Source organism: Ammospiza caudacuta, chromosome 20, assembly GCF_027887145.1.
Source record: "Ammospiza caudacuta isolate bAmmCau1 chromosome 20, bAmmCau1.pri, whole genome shotgun sequence".
Classification (NCBI taxonomy): Eukaryota; Metazoa; Chordata; class Aves; order Passeriformes; family Passerellidae; genus Ammospiza; species Ammospiza caudacuta.
This window is the reverse complement of record NC_080612.1, coordinates 10,761,929-10,786,342: the sequence shown is the minus strand read 5'-3', so window position 1 is coordinate 10,786,342 and position 24,414 is coordinate 10,761,929. Positions and strand designations below refer to the sequence as shown.

Genomic DNA, 24,414 nt, shown 5'->3' with positions numbered 1-24,414 from the left:
TATAACAATACACAGTGCAGTGCATCAGGAAGAATAATTTGTTACAAACTCCACACCATTATCAGACAATTTCTAAATTGCTGGATTTTCCTGTCTTTATGCCAGGGAAGATATCCATGTCTTTTTTGTTTGTTTCTACCACTCATTTATTTTTAAAGTGGCTGGTTCTGGATTCAGTGTTTACGCAGAACTCCCACACACTTCATTATTCTGTAACTAGTCTGTGAGAATTTTTTTTCTCATGGTCACATTTATTGAATTTAAAGCAAAAAAAACTTCAGTTTTTTCTTGTTTTCCCCTATCTTTATGAAGCTCATTGCAGGTAAGTTTTGAGGTATTAAGGACACATCAGAAGTCAAATGATTAGCAAAGTTATTTTATTTTTTTTCTTGACAGGAAAATAAAATCTTTTACTTGAAAAAAACAACACAAAACAAAGAAAAACTTTGTTATGGTTGTTCCCTGAGAATTAATTTTGGCAGTATTTATCCAAGCAATGTTGCATTGAAAGGGAATTGTTCATAAAGCACTATAGACATTTTCTTCCAAAATTGAAATAAAAGAAAAAACATAATGGAAAGAAAAATTAGGATCTTATAGTCAGGTTTTAAAATAATTCTGGGATTTGTTTTTGTTTCCAGGAAAAAAATAATTTCTTGGCTCTTCATATGCTATAAGGAAAAAAAAAAAAAGCCAAATTTGACTTCATAAATTTCTGATGAAGCTGTTTAATGTGGTCATTATTTCTGCTGGTCCCTGTCTGTGCTTTGATTCTTCTGCATTGGCCTAGGGGGAAAAAATGATAGATCTTAGGTTTTTAAGGCTCGTTATATTTGATTTAGAGTTTTTATGAACTTGTCCTCTGACCCTAACAATGGTAGGGAGCTCTCAAAGCCTAAAGGGCACTCCAGGAGAGGAGCTGTAAAAATGATAACGTTTGTCTTGTCCAAACCCTGCTGCTCTAACATAAATAAACCATCAGCTCTAGGAAAATAAGTTTTGTCTTGAACCTCTAGGAAGTTGGATATTCTAATTGTGTGTATTGCATTCATATTTTTTTGATCAGAAGTTTTTAAATGCTGGTAAATTATACAATTTATTTACAGCTGCAATTTGCTTTCAGAATTATATTTATTTCCAGAATTATATTTATTTCCAGGAAAAAAGAAAATAACTTCTTTTTTGTGTTGTTAGATTTTCATGGTGCAGGAGATTTTTTAAACAATTTTTTCTTACTGAAATGTCCCTCTGGCAAAAAGAAAGCTGATTAAAAATAAATAAATGCACTTTGTACGTGGCTCATCCCCTGAGCTCCATCCCCACTTTGGCTGAGGGGTGGTAAGACAGGCTGGTGATGCCAGGCCCTGTAAAATCCTGAGTTTTAGGGTCACTGTCTGTTTTCAGTGATTTTTATAAAGTTACTGCTTTATAGAATCACAGATTCACACAATCAGTACATTTGGAAAAGTCCTGCAGGATCATCAAGTCCAGCCTTTGACTGAATTCTGCCGTTCCCATGAAAACAAATTGCCAAATTTGCTCATTTCTTGAATCCTCCCAGGGATGGGGACTCCACTTTGCTGTGAGGGAACTCCTGTTCCAGTGCTGCAGCACTCAGTGAGAGGATTTTAACTTGTTTTATCCCCCCAGTTTTCAGATTCATGAAGAGTTCTGAGTGGAATCACCACCCCCTCCTTCTGTTTGAGGTGTCTGGTTTGGAATGTTCATGGCTGTGCCCATCAGGCTCTTCCTCCTCTCACTGACAAACCCTGAATTTAAAATTCCAACCAAATATTTTCTGGGCTAAATGAGCACTTGGAAATCCCTGAATCCCTGAATCCAGCAGGGGCTGGTGTGTGCTCACACGGGTTCCAGCCCTGTCACAGCTGAGGGCAGTTTCAGAAGCAGGGAGGAATTCTTTTCCTATCATCAGTGCCCTCCTGATGTAAAATAAATACCTCAGCTCCTTCAGGTCAGTAAAGATTTCTGTCACCTGCACAGCCTGACTGAGAATTTGGGTGTTGCAGTGAAAGACGCATTTTCCAAGTAATAAAATACGCCTGGGAGATAAGACACAGTAAAAAAAAAAATCTGTTTTAAAAAGAGAAAGAAAATGGAAGACAGCAATAAATCTAAGGCAGACAAATACATAATTTTGAAGGAGAAATAGGAACTTTTTTTGACTGGGGAAGCATATTTTTTTTTAATAAATGTGACTAAAGTTTTGCCAATTAATGACCCCATTACTTTTTCAGTTATTTCAAGCACAGACACAGGTTCTAAAGGTGGATTGAGCTGCTCTGTGCATGTGTACAAATATAACAATTTCTGTGCCAGGAGGATGATGAAGGGAAATGTTTTGGACACAAACCAGGAGGACTAACTATAATTTTCACTAATTTTTAGTAATTTCTCCCATTTCAAAGGCATTAAATATGAGGGATGAGAGAGGGAGCTCGATGTGTCTCATTCACTGCCCTGTGATGCCATGGCAGAGGCTGAAATGCAAACTCACCACAGAGAAATCCACAATTTAAGACCAAAGAACTCTCCTAATGTAATCTTGCAGGATTAAATCTGCAGGGAAAATATTTTTAATAAACCTTATGAATGTAAAGCTCTCATCCCCAGCAGTTGTTTATGTGATAGCTCCTACTTTCAGAATTGGTGCTACTTTAAGAAAATTTGAATTATGAGGTAATTAAATAAATGCAGAGGAATGCAGAATTATTGACATTGGCTGTCAGGAGATATTTGTAAAAGGAATAAAAATAATTATCGAGATGCCCAAGTAACTTTGTGGTAAACCAAAATATGTTAACAAGGTTGTGTGCTTGTTTAAACTTCCTTCTAATGAAGTGTTAGCAAACTTTTCAGTTAGATGGAAGGACTATTTATTTGAATCCCTTAATTAGTTGAAATGGATAAACCTAAAGCTGTACAGATGTCCTCTTTTTCAGTAATTGGAATTAAACGTGTAAGACTTTATTGGCTTGGGTTTGAAAGAAAAATTATTTTCTTTCGACCTTTGTTTCTGTATTCTTAATTAATTCATCCACTGGGCCGCCCACGTGCAGGCGGCAATAATGACCTTGCTCAAAAGTCACCAGTTTTGGGGCAGAATGTAAATCTGTTCAACATCCAGCAGTTGGCTGACAGAGAAAGATGTGGCCAGTTCAAACCCCAAAACTGGGGTTGTGCTTGGTGGAATCTCCCCGTGCAGCTCCTCCACAGCTCAGCAATATTGCAGGGAATATTTGCAAAACAGCTCAGCAAAATAAGATAAAATGTTGATCTATTTATGTTTGAAAATGTGAGGTTTTTTTTTTTTTTTCCTGTTCCCTATAACTTTTTATTGCATTAAAGAGGAATTTTCAGGAAAAAAGCAGCCACAGTTTTCAAAGTTCATTTTGATTTGGTGAGGAGCTGATAGCAATTGAACCAAATCAAGATGCTTATCAGGAGCAGGAATTGTTGTGAAGTTTTGGTCTGAAGCAAAAAGAAGCTCAGAGAGTGAAGCATATTCAATAATAAAACTTTAAGTACAGCCATAATTCCACCGGTCATTAACACCAGGGCTTTTATTTTAGGAGCAGCTTTGGCAAAGGCTGATGTGATGTTCTGATGGTCAGAGATTTGGCCTCAATTTTCTTCACTTTTTATATCTCCGTGTATTACAGAAGAATTCTTTTTATATATAAATATAAAAAGAGCAACAGGATTCCCTCAGAGCATAATACTGTCTGCCTCACTTTTATTAAAGGAGATCTGCTTTTTGTCAAGAAGACATTTTTGTCTCAGATAAATGGTTCAGGCTGAGCGTGAGGCTGGTTTGAGTTTATGCTGGATTCTATTAAAAGGAGTGCAGTAGTTAATGCCACAGATCTATCACTTTTAGCCCCTTTCCACTGAAGTCTGACCTTGGCTGTAACTTGGGGGAGGCTCTTTGTGAATCAAACTCCAGCTCTTTAAAACATTGGGGATCTCAAGTGTACAGCAAATATTTGTTATACAATATTCATATTTATAATTATTGCCAAACATATTTGTTTTTATGATGATGGGATTACTCTTTTCTTAATTGTATTAAGAGTAGGACCTGCTTGATTAGATTTGGGTCCATTTTTATTTGTGTTACTTTCATGTTTTATTTAAAAACATGTCTCCACTGGGATAAGTGGTGTAATTTGCCTTTAAAGATTAAAATAATTAAAGTCATAATTACGAGTGGCTTCTGCTCAGCAGTACTGAAAATACCACAGAGGAAGGAAAATATGGCATGGGAGGAAAAAGCTCTGGCTGCAGTTCTCCCCTGCCCTGGCAGCAAACACTGCTGGGGTAGTAAATGCAACACTGCCCTCAGTGCTTTGTCTCTTTTAGGGTGAGATAAAGGTGATTTGATGAATCTTTGATAAATGATTTGATGAATCTTTGATAAATGCAGAGTTCTGCTGTGACAGAGCTGCTTTGGGAGCTGATTTGGCTCAGCACACCCAGCCACGGGCTGGGCAGGTTTGGGGAAAATCCTGTTGAACTCTTGATAAAATATTTTTGGGCATCAGGAGCAGCTGAGGGCTCGTTCAGGAAAATTCTCAGTGTTGGTCTCTTGCTGGGAGCTCTGCAAGGAGGATCCTGCTGGAGCTCTGTGATCACCAGAGCCATGCTGGCATCTCTGAACCTTTCTCAGTGAGAGGCTTTGGAAGGTTTTTTAGGAGAGTTCTTAGAGCCACTACCTTGGAGAAGGGAGCCTGTTTGGGAGGAAAGAAATTGCAGCCTTGGGATTCCTGTGGGCTCTGGGAGGGAGAATGAGCTGCTTCCCTCGAGCTCCCTGACAGCCCTGTGTGTGTTATTGGGGAAATTGTCCCTCTGGTTGGATTTCCAGGAAAAATTCCCAACTCTGCTGTTTGCAGGGGCACGGAATGCTCCCCTGGCTGGAGGAGCTGGTTGGATGTTCCTAAAGCACCGGGTGTTGTATCAGCGTCGTTTTGATTTCCTGAGGTTCTGTAAAAAAGGGAAATCATGCTGGGATTTAAAGCTGTGCAAGCCCTGAACTGGGATGGGAACCAGGCCTTGCTGTGGTGGCATCTTTGTGAGGGACATTTGGTTGATGATGGAGTTAAGTCCAGTTTTTTCCTCCTTTCTTTGTAGTGTTGGAATTGTAAAAAGTGATATTTGTTATCCCTAAGTGCAGTGCAGAAGAGCAGGGGGAGGACCTGACAAATCCTGAAGATTTCAGTGGATTGGTGATTTAAAAAAAGCACTTTTCTCTGTTCCTAAAGGATCTAGTTTTTCCTGCTGCTTTTAAGAAGAGGAAGAATATCTTTTCATCTTTCCATGCACAAGCAGGTGTTGTTTCCTTGTGTGTTCCCAAAGCCAGTTCTGTCCATTCTGCCACAGGCAGTGGCACCCATCAGGTGCTGAGAAAGGAGCCCTGAGTGCCACATTCAGTTTTTGAGTGATGAAGGTACTTTTATGGTTGGTATTTTTGCCTTTTATTTTGCTTTACTTGGTTAGTACAGGGGATGAACATACTTGAATTTGAATCTGCAAAGGCCAGTTTGCTATACCAGAAAATCAGCTTTTATAGGGAAAGGGGGAGATCTTTAAAAACTACAACTTTTGGAGTTTTTTTTTTTTTTTTCCAAGAAGATATTTTTAAGCAGTAAATGACAAAAGAATTGAAAGCATGGGATCAGTTAACATAATATACAAATAGAGATTTGGCCTTTTTTGAGTTCTCAAGTTATCTAAGTCTGTTTCTAAGTCTTAGGTGTTTTGCAGTTTTTGATGTTGTGACTTTTTGCTTTGTGTCATATTTCCAGAGGAAAAATATTTAAGGATCAGGTTGCCATCCATTGCTCCTGCCTGCTGCACAGGGGTTTATGTTGCAGGAGTGATAACAGCAGTGCATTTATAATTTTTATTTTTTTCTCAAATAAAGCCATGTTGAATTAATCCTGTAGAAGAGGCTACATATGAAGTATCCTATATAACTCTTTCTAGCAATGATTTAGCTCCTGGGATCCCTACACATTTCTGATTGAATATTCTTATTTATTCTTATTTAATTTTCTTATTCTTCTTATTCTTATTTATTCCTGCATAGCACGGTGTGGTGAGCTCTTGTGCAGTCAGCAATAATTCATGGAGCAAAACAGGACTATTTTTCTATTTTCCCTAATTTGAATAGGATAAATAAATAGGAAATAAATGAATAGGAAATAAATGAATAGGAAATAAATAGGATAAATGAAGGCATAGTGTGGATAATCCTTTCTGGTTATTAGAGCAGTCTCATGTCTCTGTATGTGAGAGAATTCCCAGGATTGTTGGTGCTGAGCTGACAGGCAGGGACACTGTGGATGTGACACCTTACACAGCAATCCCTGGGTCAGGAAATGGGGATTTCCAGGGTCAGTAAATGGGATTTTCCCCCTGCAGTGCCTGTCCCCTGACTGGGCTGTGCTCTGTCCCCAGGTGCTGGTGAGCGAGGACTCGGACAGCGACGGCATCGTGGCCCATTTCCCTGCCCACGAGAAGCCCATTTGCTGCATGGCCTTCAACCCCAGTGGTAAGAGATCCTTCTGGGTTTGGGGTGGATGTAAACAAGGCAGGAAATCCCATGGGAACGTGTCCCCTGGCTGGTCCCACTGGGACACTGCAGGTGACCTGCTCTGTGGAGTGCTGGATGTGGAATTTGTCTTTTCTGGAATTTCAGATTTGTCCTTGCTGGAAATTTCAAACTCTAGCAACTCTTTTACTAAGAGAGAGGACATTCAGTCCCTCTTCCACTGCTGAGGAATTATTCCTGCCAGCCAGGTGCACACATGGTTGTGATCCTCAGGGATCCAGGGGATCAGCGCATGGATTAAATTGTAGTCCTCCATGAATACAGAAATAAAGTTGTTTCACTGGTTTTTAAAGTAACTTATTATTTCTTTGCTAATGAAGAGTTTGTGATCTTACCCTCTCTCCTGAGTGAAATCAACTACAATCTGAAAATACTTGTAAGAAACTCCTCCAAAGTACCTGTTTGTCTCCTTCCTCTTTAGAAATGAACAGTCACTGTGTGCAGCAGGTGCAGGTGCAAACCTTGTGTATTAATTGATCTTATTAATCTGACAATTAACATTTCATTATCTGCAGATAAATAATGTTCTGGCTGATTGCAGCAGCTATCAGGGAAATGGTCAGGGAATCAGCAGCTTCCAGTGCCTAAATTAACAATTTCTAAGATGTAGCAAATGCCATGAAGATCAGGAGGGTGAAGCCACATTTCAGAGAATAAAACTAAATGTCTGTCATTTATGTTTTCACTTTTGCTGACCAGTTGGTGTCATTCTGACACCCCATCTGTTGTGTCAGAACTCTTTAACAGTGCAGTGCAGTTCACTGGGATTTTGTGACAGGAAAGCTGCATTCTCATCTGCCTGGATTTTCTTGGAAGGGGATTTTTCATGGAGCTCTGTGCAGTGAACTGAGAATCCTCAGTTCCAGAACAGTCATTTTGCTCTGTGCTCTGGAAGAAGGATGATACCTAAAGTGGAGCAATGCTAATGAAATGAAATAAACAAATGAAATAAATACAGCTGCTTAAATTGGAATAGTAAATTGATATTAATTAAATGCCTCCTTAAGAGAGTTTCTAGGATTGTGTAATTTAAAGGGCAGCAGAATGTTTTTGCAAAACCAAATTAACTATTATTTTTCAAAAGGAAGGATATTTTTGCAAATTGCTGGATTCTTCTTTTGTGATCAAATTCTTTGGCTTGCTCAGGTACTAGGATGACAATAACTTAGAGAGTGACACTTAGATCAAATGGTGTTTAATGGCAAAATACTTGTTTAAGTGGTGTTATTCTTGGCTGTGTGAGATGTGCAGGAGGGATGGGGACAAACCACCAGAGAACTCTTCCTCCAGTGAGAGCAGCACTTAGCCAGCATTGTGAGCTCTTTATTTAACATCAAGGCAGGATTTTGTTTGAAGCCAGGGCTGAAGCATCATCCCAGCTCATTCTGCAGTGCTCATTGGCAATCAGGCTGGGCTCATTACAGAGAACAAAACAAGAGGTGCCTTTTGATTCTGTCCTTGGCTGCTTGCTCTGAAACCCCACTTTTACTCCTAATTCCAGGCAGTGACCAGCACACAGTGCCTGCAGGGCTGATTCACTGAGAATTTTACTTTCTGGGGCTGATAAACCCCTTAATACCATCGTGTCTCACCACAGGAGCTGCACAGGTGCTCAGGCCTGGGTTTTGGGAGGATCCCTGTATAGGTTTTTATGGTGTTAAAAACGAGCAGAATCCTCCCTTCATTTGGGCAGATCAGAGGTATAAAGGCCTTTATGAACTGTGATAATGAAAACCAACTTGTGTGTAAATGATCCACATCTCTCCACACTACAGGAATTGGTTTTTGTGCTTTTGAGAGTAGTTTTAAAATCTACTGGGCTGCAGCTTTATGTCAGTCAATTGTCTTTACTTCACCACATTTAAAAGCAAAGTACAGATGTTTTATTTGTGCTAAAGCTGAGTTGCTAAATACATTGTTGTCTGCACTTGGGCAAGTTCTCCACATCCAGTGGACAATCTGTTCTTTCAGCCCATAAAGTTTCTTCCTGCTGCCCCTGCAGAGGGGAGGAAGGATCAGATCCCCTGGGCTCCCCAGGGAAGGTGTTTGGGGCACAAGGCCTCGAGGATGCAATGTGGGAATAAGTGGAGCATGAAAACCTGTAGAGATGTTATTTTCACAATTTATAGATGAAATACAGTGTAGAGAAATCAGCCCTAAATTTTATATATGATCAATAATTCTGGAGCCTTGGTGTTCCAGTGTTGAGCTTGGAGTTGGAGGATGCCAGGACATTTCCTGCTCTTCCTCTGGAGTTCCACTTTCCATGGGAGCCTCGAGGGATGCAGACCAATAATGACTTAATTTTGAAAGCTGGGCTGAGCTTCTGAGCCCACCAGAGCAGGGGATTGTGTGGGATCCCAATTCCTGTGGGAATTCCTGCTGTGGTCAGTGCAGAGCCTGAGCTGGATTTGCCTCCTGGGCTCCAGCTGGGATTTCCAGAAGCATCCATACAAACATCTCCATCCCCTGGATCTGCTTTGGGAGGCAAGTGAAGTGTAGGAGTTTTCATGTCTGTTCAAAGGTTGTTTCAATCATTCACTCCTGTTTTTGGAAGGTTTGGGCCTGGTTTCCCTGTCAGGCTGTCCTGCCAAGAACTATATGTACAACAAACCCTGTGGGCCGCCAGGAAAGATGAGAATTATCCCCTTGGATTTTTTAGGGCTTCTGCTTCAACTTCCAATTTGTTAAGGCAAGTAAGTAGCCTTAGAGCCTCTGAAAAGGACATTTTGTTACCTAAGCTTCCTGGTGGTCTTCTCCTGGGACAGCTTTTCCCAATAAAAGCTTTTCTCTGCATTCAGATTCAGCGTAGAGGGATTTTCCAGCTGCAGGACTCAATCCTGGCTTCTCACCCTTCTAGAGGGAGCAAAAGACACAACATTTTTCAATAAAAGTCCTTAAAACAAACTGAAAATACAATGATTAAAACATTTCTCTAGCTATAACTAAATCCACACTCAATTTGGGAGTAGGACCAGCTTTTAAGTCAGTGAGATAGGGCAGGTACATTCCAATTTTAGTGTCAAAGAGGAAAGTTTTCAAATAAGATTCTCAGTTAGTAAACAGCTAAAAAATGGTGCTGGTTTATAAATACCTGGGTTTTTTTTTTTTTTCTTTTAAGTGTGGTAAATAAATGATCTGCTTTCCAGAAGTGTTGCTCCTGCCAGCTTGGCAGCTGAGAGCTGTGAAGTGCAAGACATTGAAAACGTAAAATAATTACGCTTCCTCGGCTACAAAAGAGATTTTCCACCCATTAATAACAAGAAAATTAATGTTGGGCCAGCAGTAAAACAGATTAAACTGTGTCACCCTTGGGATGCCTGACTGCACCTTTAACAGACCTGAAATTGCTCTGATTATTTTAATGTTCTATATTGAAATGTGACAGTGGCCTTGAGTTAATTGTTAAAGAGGGTGAAATTGGAACATCTCTGCTCAAGTTTTTTCCCATTGATCAGAGAAAGTGGGCAGGAAAACACTTCTGGAGAGTCAATCAAGCTGTAATTATTTAATGACAGAATAATTCTTCAGCTTTTCTGTTCATTTTCTTCTGGTTTTCAGCTTGAATTATTCCCTTGGAAGACAAATATGTTCAAATTAAGGCAGTTTGGTGAGCTGCAGTTACAAATGTTGTGTCCCTCTGTCCCATGTCACCAAAAGGAGGAATCTTTCATGATTGATCAAGAATTGCATTTTGGGTTGGTTGTGAAGGAAGAGCTGTAGTCATGGATTATTTTAGGAGTTAAAGGAGTCACAGGGAGTTATTTATTCGGAAAATAATATTTTATTTTTCTTGTCTTTCTTTTGACTTCTTGGGATTTTTAAAATATTTACATTAAATCTTTACATGCTTGCATTTATTTTGCGGTGAATTTTGCTAAAATCAGAATTTCATTATTTAGTTAAGGTTTTTTTTGAGGCCAAATTTTGTAACTGCAGCACATGGTCCACTTGGGAGTACCCAGGGCTTGAGCAGCTCTGATGTTTGGCTGTATTTTCACTTGCCTGGGAGAGGGGTTGAGTGGGTATAAATAAAGCTGCTGTTCTGGATCGGGCCATATAAACTTTGTCCCATGAATGCAATTGCTCAGCCCAGGGAGCTCAGTGGAACAGGAATCCTGTCCCAGGGAGCCTGTGGAAGGTGGCAGTGCCAGGGGAAATCTGTATGGACAGAACCAGGAGCTGCTCTAAGTCACTCTGCACTCTGAGCCTGTAATTTGGGACTCTCCAAAGCTCAGTACCAGCCTTGTGTGGGATCCCAGTGCAGATTTCCAAACTGAAGTGTGAGAGTTCATATTTTTTGTCACTTTTTGGACAGGCAGTGAGTTGGTGCAGTGGCTGACTGGTCTCTCCATGGCTGGGCATGGAAATCTGAGGGTTGCATTCCTAAATCCAGTCTGCCCATGGATCCACATTTCCTCCCCACAGATGTGTGCCTGATCCCCAGCACTTGTGCCCTTGGTGTTCTGAACAGAAATCCAACAGAGCTTGAAGGTGTTGGATCCTTCAGTGAGTGCTGGCAGTGACACAGTTTGGGGAAGTGGAAAACGCTCTGGAAACTGAAGGGAAGCTCCAAGCGTGAGGACCTCATTTACATGCATGCAATCAGCAGCTGTGTAATTAGGGAGGTGTTGCAGATAGGATGTGGTGGGGCTGCCCAGCTCTCCCAGCGCTCTCTCATTTGCCCCGGGGAGCTGAGGACCGGGTGTCCATCGGAGCTGCGGTGCCAGCCTGGGGCCGGGCTCACGGGGGAGGAAGCTCCCAGATAAACACGGCGCAGCCTCGGCTCCCAGCGCTTCCCTTCCGCTTCCAGCCCCTATAATTAGCAGCCTTTTCTTTTCCTTGTATTCCCAGTTGACGCAAATGCTTTTTGTGGCTTGGCACCTCATTTAGGGCGTGGGCTTAGTTTATGGCCAGGCCGGAGTCTGGTTTAGTCTTCTGATACTGCAGAAATAGCTCTTAAGCCACAGTCTACATCTGTACTGGTTTTTCCTTTTATGCATATATTCCTCGTGTTTTTATTTCTGTCCTGAAAGAAGCTGATTGTTTCCCCAAACAGAATGCAGGAAAAGTAGGAAGCTGTAAATTAGGGCAGGTAAAACAAAGCTTTGCTAATTTTTTTTCCCTGTCTAGGATATCTCTTCCTTTGAAACTGGATTTTAATCATCTCTGTGGACTTAAAACAACCACACAGTAAAACAGTCATTAATTTAATCTGGCTGCACCCTCGTACTGTGGATAAGCAAAATCAGAATTTTTGCAATGAGATATATACTAAATGAAGTCTGGTTTACACATAAATTTCCACTGGGTCCTGTGTATGCAAGACTTCCAATGGATTTCAGCTGTTATCTGTTAAACCGGGATTAATGCCAGTTGGAAAAATAAGCAGGAAATCCTCAAGAATTATTCACTTTTCATCTCTGATTATTCACCCATAAAGTCCCTCATAGGAGAAAACATTCAGACTGAACTTAGCATGGCTTTAACCTGTGTTTCCTTCTAAACAACTTTGGGAAAACTGTCACAAGGCCTCTTCAGAAGCTTGAGTTGAAGTTTCCTGCACTTGAAAGTGAAAGTGAGGTAGGACCAGGATTCTGGTTCGTGTTTCTCCACTGGGATTAGGAATTCCTGCTGGGATGCTGCAGGGAGATGGAGAGAGAAACAAAATGGCTGAGCCGTGATAATGGAAAACTGGGATTCTTCAGTGTGAAGTAATGAGAGCTGGAAAATCCCACCACAAACCCCAGCCCAGTGTTCTGAAACATGGGTGATTTATTGTTTGAATAACAGGGGCGAGGAAGAGATTTCAGAATGCTGTTTTATAAATACACGTTCTTTCCCATCTGTGGTGTTGTGCTTGGGACCTCCGTGTTGATACAAGTCCTGCCAGAATATATTTGTACTTCAAATGCAAATGTGGGTGTGAAAGGGCCTCCTTTAACTTACTGAAAAAGAGTCTCTAATACAAGTGAAGGACCTGTTTTCCCTGGGCTTTCATCTAATAAATGCATTTATTCCAAACGGGACAGGCAGCAGGAGTTTAGATCAGACACAAACTGCCAAATCAGATACCACTCATCTTTCTATTTTTAAATCAATTCCTTTCCAGCCACAAATGTATTATCTTTCACCTCTGTACTCCTTCAAGTTAGCATAAACAGAGAAAAGAAACCCCAAACCAAACCCAGAAAACCCAAAGGCAAAGCACACATGGAACCAAGAGCTGGGAGCATCATCTGGAGCTGCTCAGAGCTGCAGGTACACAGGTGGATGTCACAGCTGTGGCTCTGGGATCCAGGGTGTCACTGTAGGAACAAACAGGGACCACCATGGGTTCTGGGGGCTCCTGTGCCACAGGTTTTGGTGTTTGTGCCCAAAGTGAGCCCTGCTGTGCCTGGTGACACAGCAGGGTAGGGTAGGGTAGGGAAGGAGCCTGTGAGGAGCAGGGGGATGATGCCCTGCCTGTGCTGCCCACAGACACCTGCGGCTCTCGCCAGCGCTGGAAACCAGATCCTGCTGAGCTGAAAACCCCTGGATTGCATGGACAACAAGGGTGGTGATCCTGTGTTTTCACTGGCTTGGGATCATTGCACAGCGTTTTGTCTCCAGTTCCAGACAGATTTTTGGCAGATTTAGGGGTTTTTTACCATCTTGAGTGCATCGTGCCGTGCGCTGGGATCCACAGGAAGAACGCTCTGCTGGGAGCTCTGGGTGCACTCTGCCCTGGGTCTGTATTTATAAAAGACTTCTCAAGCCTTGAGGGAGGAAAAAATATCTGTTTGCAGAGCTTGTCTGCTCAGTATTCAGAGAAGTCTTATGGATCCATCTCCTCCAGCTTCTCCTTCTCCAAAGGTCCTTTCCATCAGGAATAAGAGAGAGCACAAAAGGACCCAAAGCACCTCCACGTCTGTATAAAGCTGTCTAAAGCATGAGGAGAGACAAGCATGGGAATAGAGAAGATAAATTCTTACTGGGTTGAATTAGATCTTTTGGAATATCCTCACTCCAGTAACAGCAGCAGCCTGATTCCAGCACACAAACCCCTCTTTGCTTCCAGCTTTCTCTGCTGGAAATGCTATATATTATTGAGGACCGCACACTTCACTGGAGGGGAAGTGTAGTTTGTGATGTTGCAGAACAGAATTAATGCAAATTGTGTGCATAATCCCACACGAAAGGCTTGGCTGCCTCGCACCGGAGCAACTTGAGCTGTATTTCCTATCAACACAGTCACTACAAATCAAGGAAATTGCCAGTTAAGCCAACATTAACATCCAGACCAACCTCAGCTCACATGCCTTACCGCCCAAACATAATACCCCAGCGCTCTCCCGGATTTCTCAGCTCCATAACAAACTCCCTTTCATTTCTAACACTCGGGGCCGGAGGAACAGCCGGGAACAGTAAAAGTGTGTCTGCTGGAGGGAATCTTGCTGAGCTCAGATGTGAGCTGCTGCGTTTGTGCGAGCTGCAGGAAATGCCTGGGTGCAGCGTGGGTGGCCGCGCCGGGCCCGGCCCTGCCAGCCCCAGTGGTCAAGCTCAGGGGAGGCTTGGAGGCAGTTGTGTCTCTGAGAGTAATTTGGATTTTGTACCTTGCTGCTGGTGGGCCTCAGCACCTTGGAATTGCGTGTTTGCCTTCACAGGATCCTTCTTTCAGAGGTTTTGGAGAAGCTGAGTGTGCCCTGTTGGTGCCACGCAGGCTCTGAGGGTGCTGTGTTACCCTGGGTGAGGTTTCAGGACATGGGACCCACAGGGCCAAGCCTTCAGCCTCTGAGGCCAAAGGAATTTTTCTTTCTGGGCCTAAAGACCGGGAAGAAAAGACAGAAATTTTTTCTGTCTGGGCCTAAAGGACCCAATCTCTTGGATTTCAGCATTGCCACAGAGGGAGAGCACTCGGGATACCAAGCTAGTGATGAAATGGTGTCCCATAGAAAAGCTGATCACACTTAATTTTTACTCTGCTGCTTGGCATGCTTTTTACAGTTTAGTACTAGAGTTTTACAGTTTAATACTGGAATTTTACTGTTTAATACTGGAATTTTACAACTGTCATAAGGTAGAGAATCAGTGGTAACATGTGAGAAGTTTCAGTTGTGTGCTGTTGGTAACTGGGGCAGCAGAGGGAAAAGCAATTTCAGGTATCACCTGTAAATAAATGAAGGCAATGGACACTCATTTATGGCAGAAATAAGATAACCTCTGAATAAGTGTCATGTAAAACATGGAGACTAAGTTCTCTTCTTGCAGGATAAAAGATTTCAGTTGAGCTTTATGTGGAGAAATGTTGCAACAGACCCAAGTGGGAATTCCTGGTTTTTCTTTAATAGATGAGTACCTTGAAAAATATTTAGAATGTCACTATTAAACTGCTAAAATCACTTTTACTTGATGTTAACTAAATGTTAGAGGGTTACTTTGGGTGATAACCTTTTAAATTTCATTAATATCAGAAAAATAAATCTGTAGTTTGTTACTGTAATCCTAAGTTCTGCCATAATGCTGTATTGTCCTTGTGTGTACAAAAATACTTCATTTTTTGTATAAATTGCTATAAATTTATGGCAAATTGACTTCAAGTATCTTTGTAAAAAAAACTGGGTTATGGTGTGGGCTGAGACATTGTGGGATAAAAAAAATTAAATAGCAAATGTAAGTTACTGTGGTTCTGTTGATCTAATTGAATCATTTCAGTACCTCCACCAGTGGCCTGTTTTCAATGAACCTGGTACCTCATTTAGTGTTTAATTTGAAGCTCTCAACTCTGCTTTTCATCAATAAATCAGACAGTTCCTTTCATTTACAAGGAAGATGCTTCTTCAGGATTGTTTTGGTATGGGCTGTTTTGGCTGGATTTCGATAATCTCTTCTTCCAAAAATTGTTATTGTGGAGACATCAATCTTTTTTAGACTGGCTCTTGCCCAGGGAAGAGCATTTTGGGGTTTTGCTGTAACATTCATCACTTCAATGCTTCATATTGGTTGCACAGTTCTCAGATTTAGTTGGAATATTCAGATTTTTCAGATGTTTTTATAGATTTGTGTTGTAATATTATCTTAATATATTAATACTTAAGTAGTAGTACTGTGAATATGATTTCAGTTGAAGTCCTGATTCATTTTTATGAGGTGAATCCCTTTCAATTCAGTAATTTTCTGTGTTTTCTTCTGTTTCCAAACCCCAAATGTAAGCCACACTCAGTGTTTTTTACACAGACACTTTAAGCCTCTTTTGCAGCGATTAATCTTTTGCTCTTTTGTGTTTCTTTTCTCTCTTTTTTTCCCCAGGGATGTTGCTGGTCACCACTGACACATTAGGCCATGATTTCCATGTTTTCCAAATCCTGACACATCCTTGGTCATCATCACAAAGTGCCGTCCATCACTTGTACACACTTCACAGGGGAGAGACCGAAGCCAAAGTAAGTGAAACTCTTTGCTGGGGAATAATCCCCAGGCACCTTATACATTCTGTGTATGTTGGCACCTTAATGTTTGTTTCAGCACACAAAGAGCCTTTCTTGTGCTCCAGCCACAGAAGGGATAAGAGCAGAGCGTTTAACCTGGACAATAATAAATTCTTGCCCTTTGCAATGAGGTGCTGTCAGATTTATTCAGATCTGGCACTGCCTCCAAAGAGCCCTGATTATTGGCTGTGTTTGCACTTAACCTTTTCTCATGTAACATGTTCAACATTTGTCTCGTGCCCGTGAGGGAACTGTCAGCGTTTGCCTGACTCTGGTGGTAAAAGCCACAGACAGACAATTAAAGAGTTGAAAGGAAGAGTTAATCAAAAGGCTGTGATTAACTTTTCTTGGCACGGTGGGGGAACCTGCAGAGACTCCCCAGTTTAACTTCCCTGTTGAAAAATCCCCCTGTCAGAGATGGAGGGCTAAGTTAGGATATTGTCCAAGGGTGGGGAAGTGTGGAATTGTATTTTAAGCAATGCTCAGTGAAGTGATTTGCTGTGAGGTGGGGAAAAGGGATCTGCTCTCACTGGCAGAGCCGTGCCTGTGGCAGCAGCGAGTTCTGCTCGAGTCCTTATGGCAGAGCCTCACCTTTGGAGCATGAGGAACTGCTGAGGGAACCTGCTTTAAACACAGGAATAAAAATGTCACCACAGGGTAAGGAATGAGTATTGCACTTGCTGATGCAATTGCACACGGGCAGCACAGATGTAAAGCACAGTGACAGGGACAGCCTGGGGCTCTGGGATTGTCACCCTGGCACTGGGAGCTTTGGCTGGTTCTGGTACCTGATAACAGTTCCTTCAAACCTTTTATTTCTGCTGTGAGTTGAGCAGTTTCCCTCAAGTTTCTCACCATACCTTTGTAACAAGTGGAATGTGAAAGCTTTATTGAACTTAGCAGTGGTTGATCAAGTTTTGATCTGGGTGAATTTACATTTCTGGTAGTTTAAATACTCTAAAGCTTTCCTGCTGCCATTCTGGAAAAGTGAAATTGCTGTTACAGGCAATAGTGTACTATAAGAAGAAAAACCAGTCTGGAAAGTGAGAGGAAATTAGGAAAAACTGTTCATTTGGGATAATATATATAGTTCTAACAAGTAGTTTTTATAAATATTACAAACAGCAGTGAGATCTGTGTGTATATACATACTCTGCCATCTACTTGGGCACGTTCTATAACGTGTTTAATGTTTTAGAGTTATTTTTGTTCTCCCTTCATACAAAGACTCAATATTGAAACCCAAAGCACAGGACTTCAGTCATGAGGAACAAAGATGTTCTTCTGGTTTTTACAGCTGATAAACTTGTTTTCAAGGCACACATTGGAAACCAAACAGAACATGTTTTAGAGAAGAAACCCTTATTGATACATGTTTTTTTGGAATATAGTATTAGCATCTCTGTGAAAGCATTGCATTAAAATTCACAGAATCAACATAGTAAAATTTTTTCCTAGTTTGCCACACAGTTTTCTTTTCGGATGTGAACAGTATAGCTTTTGGAATGGCATAAAATGGAGAAAATTCTTACCAGTCTGAGGTGTGTTGGTGGATTTCACAGCTCCCTGGATAATTAAACAATATTGCATTGGTACCTGTGATTCTCAACACACATAGTTTGAAATATTTATATAATATGAGGGATTGTTTCACTTTTTTTTCTTTTGGAATAACAGCACTTGTAGCTGTTCAATGAGAGGAGAGTTTGCTGGTGCTGCTCTTTTGTTGTGTGAATTTCATGTATGAGGAGCATTAGACAAGAATTTTGGAGGCTGTTCAATATAAAATTCTCAGTGCAGCCCACACTGGGAGCCTCTGTACCTCCTGTCTGGTTAGAACAGTATGTATACATTTGCTACCAGACCTTTTTCCTTTTTTCTTTTTTTCCCCTCTGGTTTAAAACTAACTGTGAATCAAGGCCAATGGTCTTAAAGGTCACCTTCTGTACTGGAGCTATAAAAAGTTCTAATTTGTGTTGATGGACATGAGTGATTATCAGTGTCAGAATTTGTTTAGCTAGTACCCATTATAAATTGTTTAAACATCATCATTATGGCCATGTTATATGTGGGATTTTAATGTCCCTGCTGAAATCAGCTCTGCTTTTGTATGTGAGATTTTGGCTGACAGAGCTTCACCCACTTTTCCCAAAATCTCCTTTTTGTGACTCAGATGAAGATGGGGTGGGATGGAAGGTGGGCCTCTGCCTCAGAAGGGAGTTGTGAAGACAATGACCATGGCAGAATGTGAAGTGCTCAGATAATTCACTGAGTCCCAAGGTCACAGTGTTCACAGTCACTGTTCTGCAAGCACAGACAGAATCCCTGTTTGGTTGTACCAGATTAAGATCTTTTAGCCTTTGAGTGCCACTTGTGCTCTAGATTTTATATTTTTTTTTCCCTTAAGAGGACAAAGAGCAGCACTGGGTAACACCAGGAGGGTCCATTGCAAGGGCTGGCTGTATTTTACTGAGTCAGAGCTGAACCTCTCAGAGGATCTGTGCTTGCACAGTTCAGCTGGAAAGAGGAGAAATGTGCACGTGTATGTGCTGCACATTTTGGTTAAGGATACATCTGCTTGTCCTCCAGCTCCTGCATTGTGAGGCAACACTTACTGCACTCATATTTTTACCCAAGAGCATTCTGGAAGGTTTCTAATGAAGGCATAGCATGTTCTGAACTGAGGAAGCTCATTTACTTGCAGATGAAAGTTAGCCTGTCACCTGATGATCCTTTCTCTTTGATCTGAAATTGTAAACAGCAAAAACAAAATCCCTGAAAACAGCATTATCTCAGCCTAGGACAAATAAACGTAACGATAGCATCAGCTGGCTGCTGGCCAGCCCCTCTGTAATCCTGTACTCTGTCAGACTCCTGTTATTCCCACTCCCAAACTGCAGCTAGAACTGCCTTCAGCTGGAGAAGGTGAACAGGGAATGATAAAAACATTCCAGCCTGCCTGCTGATGTGAGGCTTTTCCAGGGAATGCAGGAATGTTTCAGTGATGTGATTCCACAGAGACTGCTCAGGGTTGTGTCATACCCTGTGCCCAGGTAGTGAAACATTGGAACAACTTCCAGGTATTGGATGTGAATCTTCATGGCCTTGAGAAATCCCTTCCTGTCTGTGACATGCTCATAGATGCAGTTATTGAAATAGACTCTGTAAAACTAGGAAGACTTTCTTATTTTTAGGAAAGAAGCTGGGGATGGGCTTGAAATAATCAAGATTGGTTTGGGAAGTTGATCAGCGTCAGATGAGAGCTGCCAAGAAGAAGCTGCTGCAGTCAGAAGCAGCTTGGCTGCCCTGGGGAGCTGAGCCCTGAGCAGCATTTGCAGGCTCAGACACTGACAGAGAGCTCAGCTCTGTTAAAGGCCCCACATGGATCTCTCCTGTGCCCACATTCTGCCCTTGCTTTACACAGAACTGAAATCACTGTTGAGGACTTGGGGAGACCCAGTTGGGTCTGTGTGGGTCTGATAAATCATATTGTGTAGACCGTGATTTTATTATTTTTTCATTTATGTTTGTTGCTACATCATTTCCTTAATTTTCTCAGCCAAGAAAATTCACATACAGACCAGTTTTCTAATTTATTTTGACCCTTACCTCCTCAGGACTGCTGCTCTTTCTCATTGCTTAATGATACTGGTGTTTTCTTTTTGCCATCTCCCTGCACAGCATAATTCAATACTTGAGTCCTGTGCTTCAAATCAGGGTGTTTTTTCTCTGTGACACAGCACAGTGATCATGAACAGGTCACGTTCCTGTTGCAGCACTGCTGCTCCTACTCTCCAGGTTTAATTAAATGCAGTAAAATGCAGAAGAATACACAGATTGCACCTGGTGTAACTCCACACAACTGACAGAGGGGTGGAAAAAAAGAGTGCTAGGAAGATCAAAATGCGGTTTATTTCTGATCATTATTGTTGAAATCCAGGGTTCAGCACTGAGGTTGGTTTTCTGTTATGTGATTTACCTGGACACAGTCCTGTGCCAGGTGCTCTGGGCTGACCCTGTTTGAGCAGGGAGCTTGGGCCAGATGAGCTTCTGTGGCCCTTCCAACCCAACCCATCCTGTGATTCTGTGATTCAGAAATTATTTTTTGATCTGTACAGTATTGAAAGCTGATCCTCTGTGGAGCTGCTCACATGTGCTGTGTCCTTGGAAGACTCTGTATATTAAATTACCTGAATGTGTCACTCAGGGCAGGCTCTGAGTGGTAGCTACATTTTAATTCAGTTTTCTGGAGGATTTTACATCATAATGTTCAAAACACAGGGAAACAGAGAAGTGGAAGTTATAAAGAAGAATAATTGGAGGGAAGCAGGAGAAGACAGGAAGCACACTGACCTTTTGGAGGATGTCCAGAGGGGGCCACCAAAATGTTTAGAGAGCTGGAGCCCCTCTCATATGAGGAAAGGCTGAGAGAATTGGGATTGTTCAGCCTGCAAAAGAGGCTTTGGAGTGGTGCGTTTGTGGCCTTGCAGTACCTGAAGGGAGCCTGCAAGAAAGATGGAGAGTCTAGACTGAAAAGAATTTGAAAACATCTTATAGGTTCCCAAATTAAACAAAATTTCAGGTCTGTAACTCCCTTTACTGGTCCAGACAGAGGAGGATAGATAAAATTTTAAAATACAGACGTGAGTATTAAATGTGGCATTGACCTTGAGCTATGGAATAAACTGCATCGTGAGAGATCTGCTGTACTTTGTACTTTATTAACATATATCTGTAAACACTATGGGGTCTTGATTGATCTTTGGTATCTAAACATTACATCATAATTAACAACAAATCCAGAAATATATTATAAATACATGAAATAATAGTACATTAACCTAAAGAACAGCAATAAACTGCAACGCTTAGCATAAACTTGAAAACCACTAATGGGCCACTGTGCAGTTTGTTTATACTCTGAGCAGTCGAGAACTCAGCATAATGTACAGGAACGTGGTGGGGAACAGCTCAGCCCAGGCATAATTTATAGGGCTTTATTCATGGACACAGCTGATTTTTGAAGTTGTTTCTGAGACTGCCACGATGAGCATTGTCCTTTCAGCCTGGTCCAAGCCTTCTTCCAGTTCTCCTGGAGAGTTCTGGGCTCCTTCGCGTTGCACAGATGGGTTTGTGCCGGTTTGGTGTGAGCGTGTTTAATTCATGCCCTTGGAATTGGAAATATTCTCTGAATCAGCTCCTTGGACTGCCTGTGGTTCTGCTGCTCCTCCTGGGTCTGTGAAAGACAAATGAGACCAGTGAGCAGTAGGTGAATCACGAGGAACAGCAGCTTCCAAAATACTCTGCCACTGCTGAGCGGGGTTTCATAGCTTTGTTCCTGTAAATCTTTATTCATTGCACGCTCTCCTGTCAGCACTTTTTCCATGTTATTCCTGAGCATCACAACCCTTCTGCCTTTGAGGTTTCAGCCATGTTTCAGGCAGCCATGGCCACGATGCCCACTCTGACTGCAGCCAATGTTTGTGAGCACTTTTTAAAAGAGAGCGTTTGGGATTACGGAGTTCCACACTTTCTTCCTGTAGATCAGGAATACTTTTTTCTGTGTAATGTTTACACTGAGGAAAAAAAAACATCCTGTAGTGATTGTTTCCCATTTCTTGGCTGGGGTTGTCATTTGCCAGGGCTGTTGTGTGTAGTTTTTGAAGGAACATAACCCTCAGGGTGCCAACTGGAAACTGAGTACTAAAGTAGAAACACACATTTTGTTGCATGCTACAGTGAGATGGAATTTTTTTTCTGTCATCTCATAGTTCTGTTGTAACTGAGAGTGGCAGTTTTTACACAGTTCATATGTTTGGTTTTGACCAGGAGAATTTGCCACTTTAACAGCAAGTACTAAAATACTCTTGGAGCCGTCGTTTTCCCTGACTCCACGGCCTTTGGGGTTCTTTGGAGCCCTTATTAATCCCTGTGGGGTCTCTAATCCCTTCTGAGCAGCCTGTTAAGGTGAAACACTTTGTAAGCCAGCTCAGAGCTCCGAGTGCTGCACTGTAGGTGTTCAGAGCTGAATCCTGGAAGTGCCAAAGCTGTCAGGTTTGGGAGCTCTCTGAGCTGCCTCCTTGGGGATATCACCAGGACTGAAAGGGGCAGGTGTGCAGCGCTGGTTTTAGTTGATCTCGGTAATGTTGATGAAGCATTTTGTGTAGTGACAGTCTGCCAATCAAATATCTTGTCACAAGTCACCAGACTTAAATCCTTTTTTTATCTCCGAGGCTTCAGGCTCAGTTGGAAACTTGCACTTGGATGAATACTTTGCTGCTTTTGTCTGGAATAGCTGGAGTGCATTTCTGGAATATTTGTCAAGATTTTATCAGTGTTTACTCCAATTTGAGTACCTAGTGCATTGTAAAACTGGCTTCAGCGAAATCTTAAAGAATTTTATTTAGCTTATGCTGTTTAATAATATAATGAAAACTAATCCTTCGTCTATATATTTGTTTGCTGTGGTAAATCCCACTTGTGTCCACGGTTCCTTTTAGTCAGCTTTTACCTTTAAAAACATTTTTGGAAGAATTGTTTCAGGACTTTTTTTGTCTATGATAAATCATTTTAACTTCGACTACTTGTTTTCTTGAGTTGTCTGCCAGGACAGGCTTGGAAACAAACTTTAATCTCTCTTTTAAAGCATTCCTTCAGGAGCAAGAATTTGCTTTCCATCAAAGCGTTGTGTAAAGCACACTTGAAAGAGAATTAAATCCTTCTGGACTTCGTATCTGAGATCTATGCAAGGAGTAACCCTAGTGGAAAATGTTTAACTGTATTTTTATATTTGCTTCAAAACTGACCATTTTAAGCTAAAATAAGACTTGTGCCAGTATTTGTCAAAATCAGGCCCAGTGGTGAGATCTCTCTCTTTTGTTCTCATCCCTCCCTTTTCCCGTTTTTGGGCAATCTCTGAAGATTAAACAAGCAAATACAAAACATGTAATTGAAACAATTTCCCAGCTCTTTTTAGAACAAAATTCTGTTTGAAAACTATATCAAGATCTTGTGGCTTTCTGCAGCACTTTGCAGCATGGTTTGTTGTCATAATCTCAGAATATGTTGAAAAGTACACAAAATTTGGAACTGTGAATTACAGTGTATATACTGAATACGAAGTCCATTGATAAATGCACCAAAATTCAAGTTATTGCCTAAATGTGAAGGGGTTTTTTTTGCCATTTCCAGTTCAGATTTGTGTTTGAGACACACCCCCTGTGTTGGAGGCGTGCACGTTGGTGGCTTCATTCCCCTGTCACCCTTTTTTCCAGGTACAGGACATCTCCTTCAGCCACGACTGCCGCTGGGTGGTGGTCAGCACGCTCCGAGGCACCTCCCACGTGTTCCCCATCAATCCCTACGGGGGCCAGCCCTGTGTCAGGACCCACATGTCCCCACGGGTGGTCAATCGCATGAGCCGCTTCCAGAAGAGCGCGGGGCTGGAGGAGATCGAGCAGGAGCTGACGTCGAAGCAGGGCGGGCGCTGCAGCCCCGTGCCCGGCCTGTCCAGCAGCCCCTCTGGCTCACCTCTCCATGGTAAATCCACTTCCTTCCTTCCTTTCTGTCATGAGCATGGTATGCATTTCATAAAATGCTGTAGATATTGTGCAAAAATATGTTATGTATGCAGATACTGCAGGAACGAGCCAAGGTGGAAACGCTTCGGAAAAATCAGTTCTAGTTTTGCACTTTGCTTTCAGTAAACAGTCCTATCACAGATGGGTTAATAATTTCTACTCAAAACTGAAAGGTTGGGAGTCTTTACGTTTCAGGTTTTGTTTCCATGTAGCACACAGGCAGTAAACTGGTCTGTATTCAAAGAATTTTATTGCCTAAAATTCTCGTTGCTCATTGGCCTTGATGATCACAAAGCACATCTGGATATCTACAATAGTACTGCTTGAGGAAAAATGTGGGAACAAGGCAGTGGGGAGCTGATGGCACAGATTTGTGTCTACTTTTTGTGTGTGTGGGAACAATGTGACAAATAATGTGTAAAGGTAAAGAAATCTGTCAGAATTGATCTGTCCATCCTGTTCCTGGAGAAACTCGAAGGATGTGAAGGGGAGCTTCAAAAAATGTTCAAAAATTATCAATGTCACAGCTTTTCCAGTTTATCTTTGCTTTCAGCCTTCCTCTTTCACGGGGTCTGTGCTACAAGCTGTTTTGCTTGCATTCAGGATTTGCTGCATCCTTATGCCTCCTTTCTGTTGGAGAGTAAGTCACAAGTTCCATGGAAGTGGAAGTTTGAATAGCAGCTTGTTTGGGGTAGCCACCCTTTTCCAGCCTGAGAGTATTAAAAATGGCCAGGAA

General features: G+C 41.7%; 1 protein-coding gene across 1 annotated transcript in view; it reads left to right on the top strand.

The window, feature by feature from the left end:
- The window catches only part of BCAS3 (BCAS3 microtubule associated cell migration factor), a 296,311-nt gene that overhangs the window by 54,750 nt on the left and 217,147 nt on the right, over nt 1-24,414 (top strand). Inside the window, exons 13-15 of the mRNA XM_058817596.1 lie at nt 6,478-6,571; nt 15,920-16,053; nt 23,373-23,637. Coding sequence (XP_058673579.1) covers nt 6,478-6,571; nt 15,920-16,053; nt 23,373-23,637 — 493 coding nt within the window. The remainder of the gene's footprint in view (nt 1-6,477; nt 6,572-15,919; nt 16,054-23,372; nt 23,638-24,414) is intronic.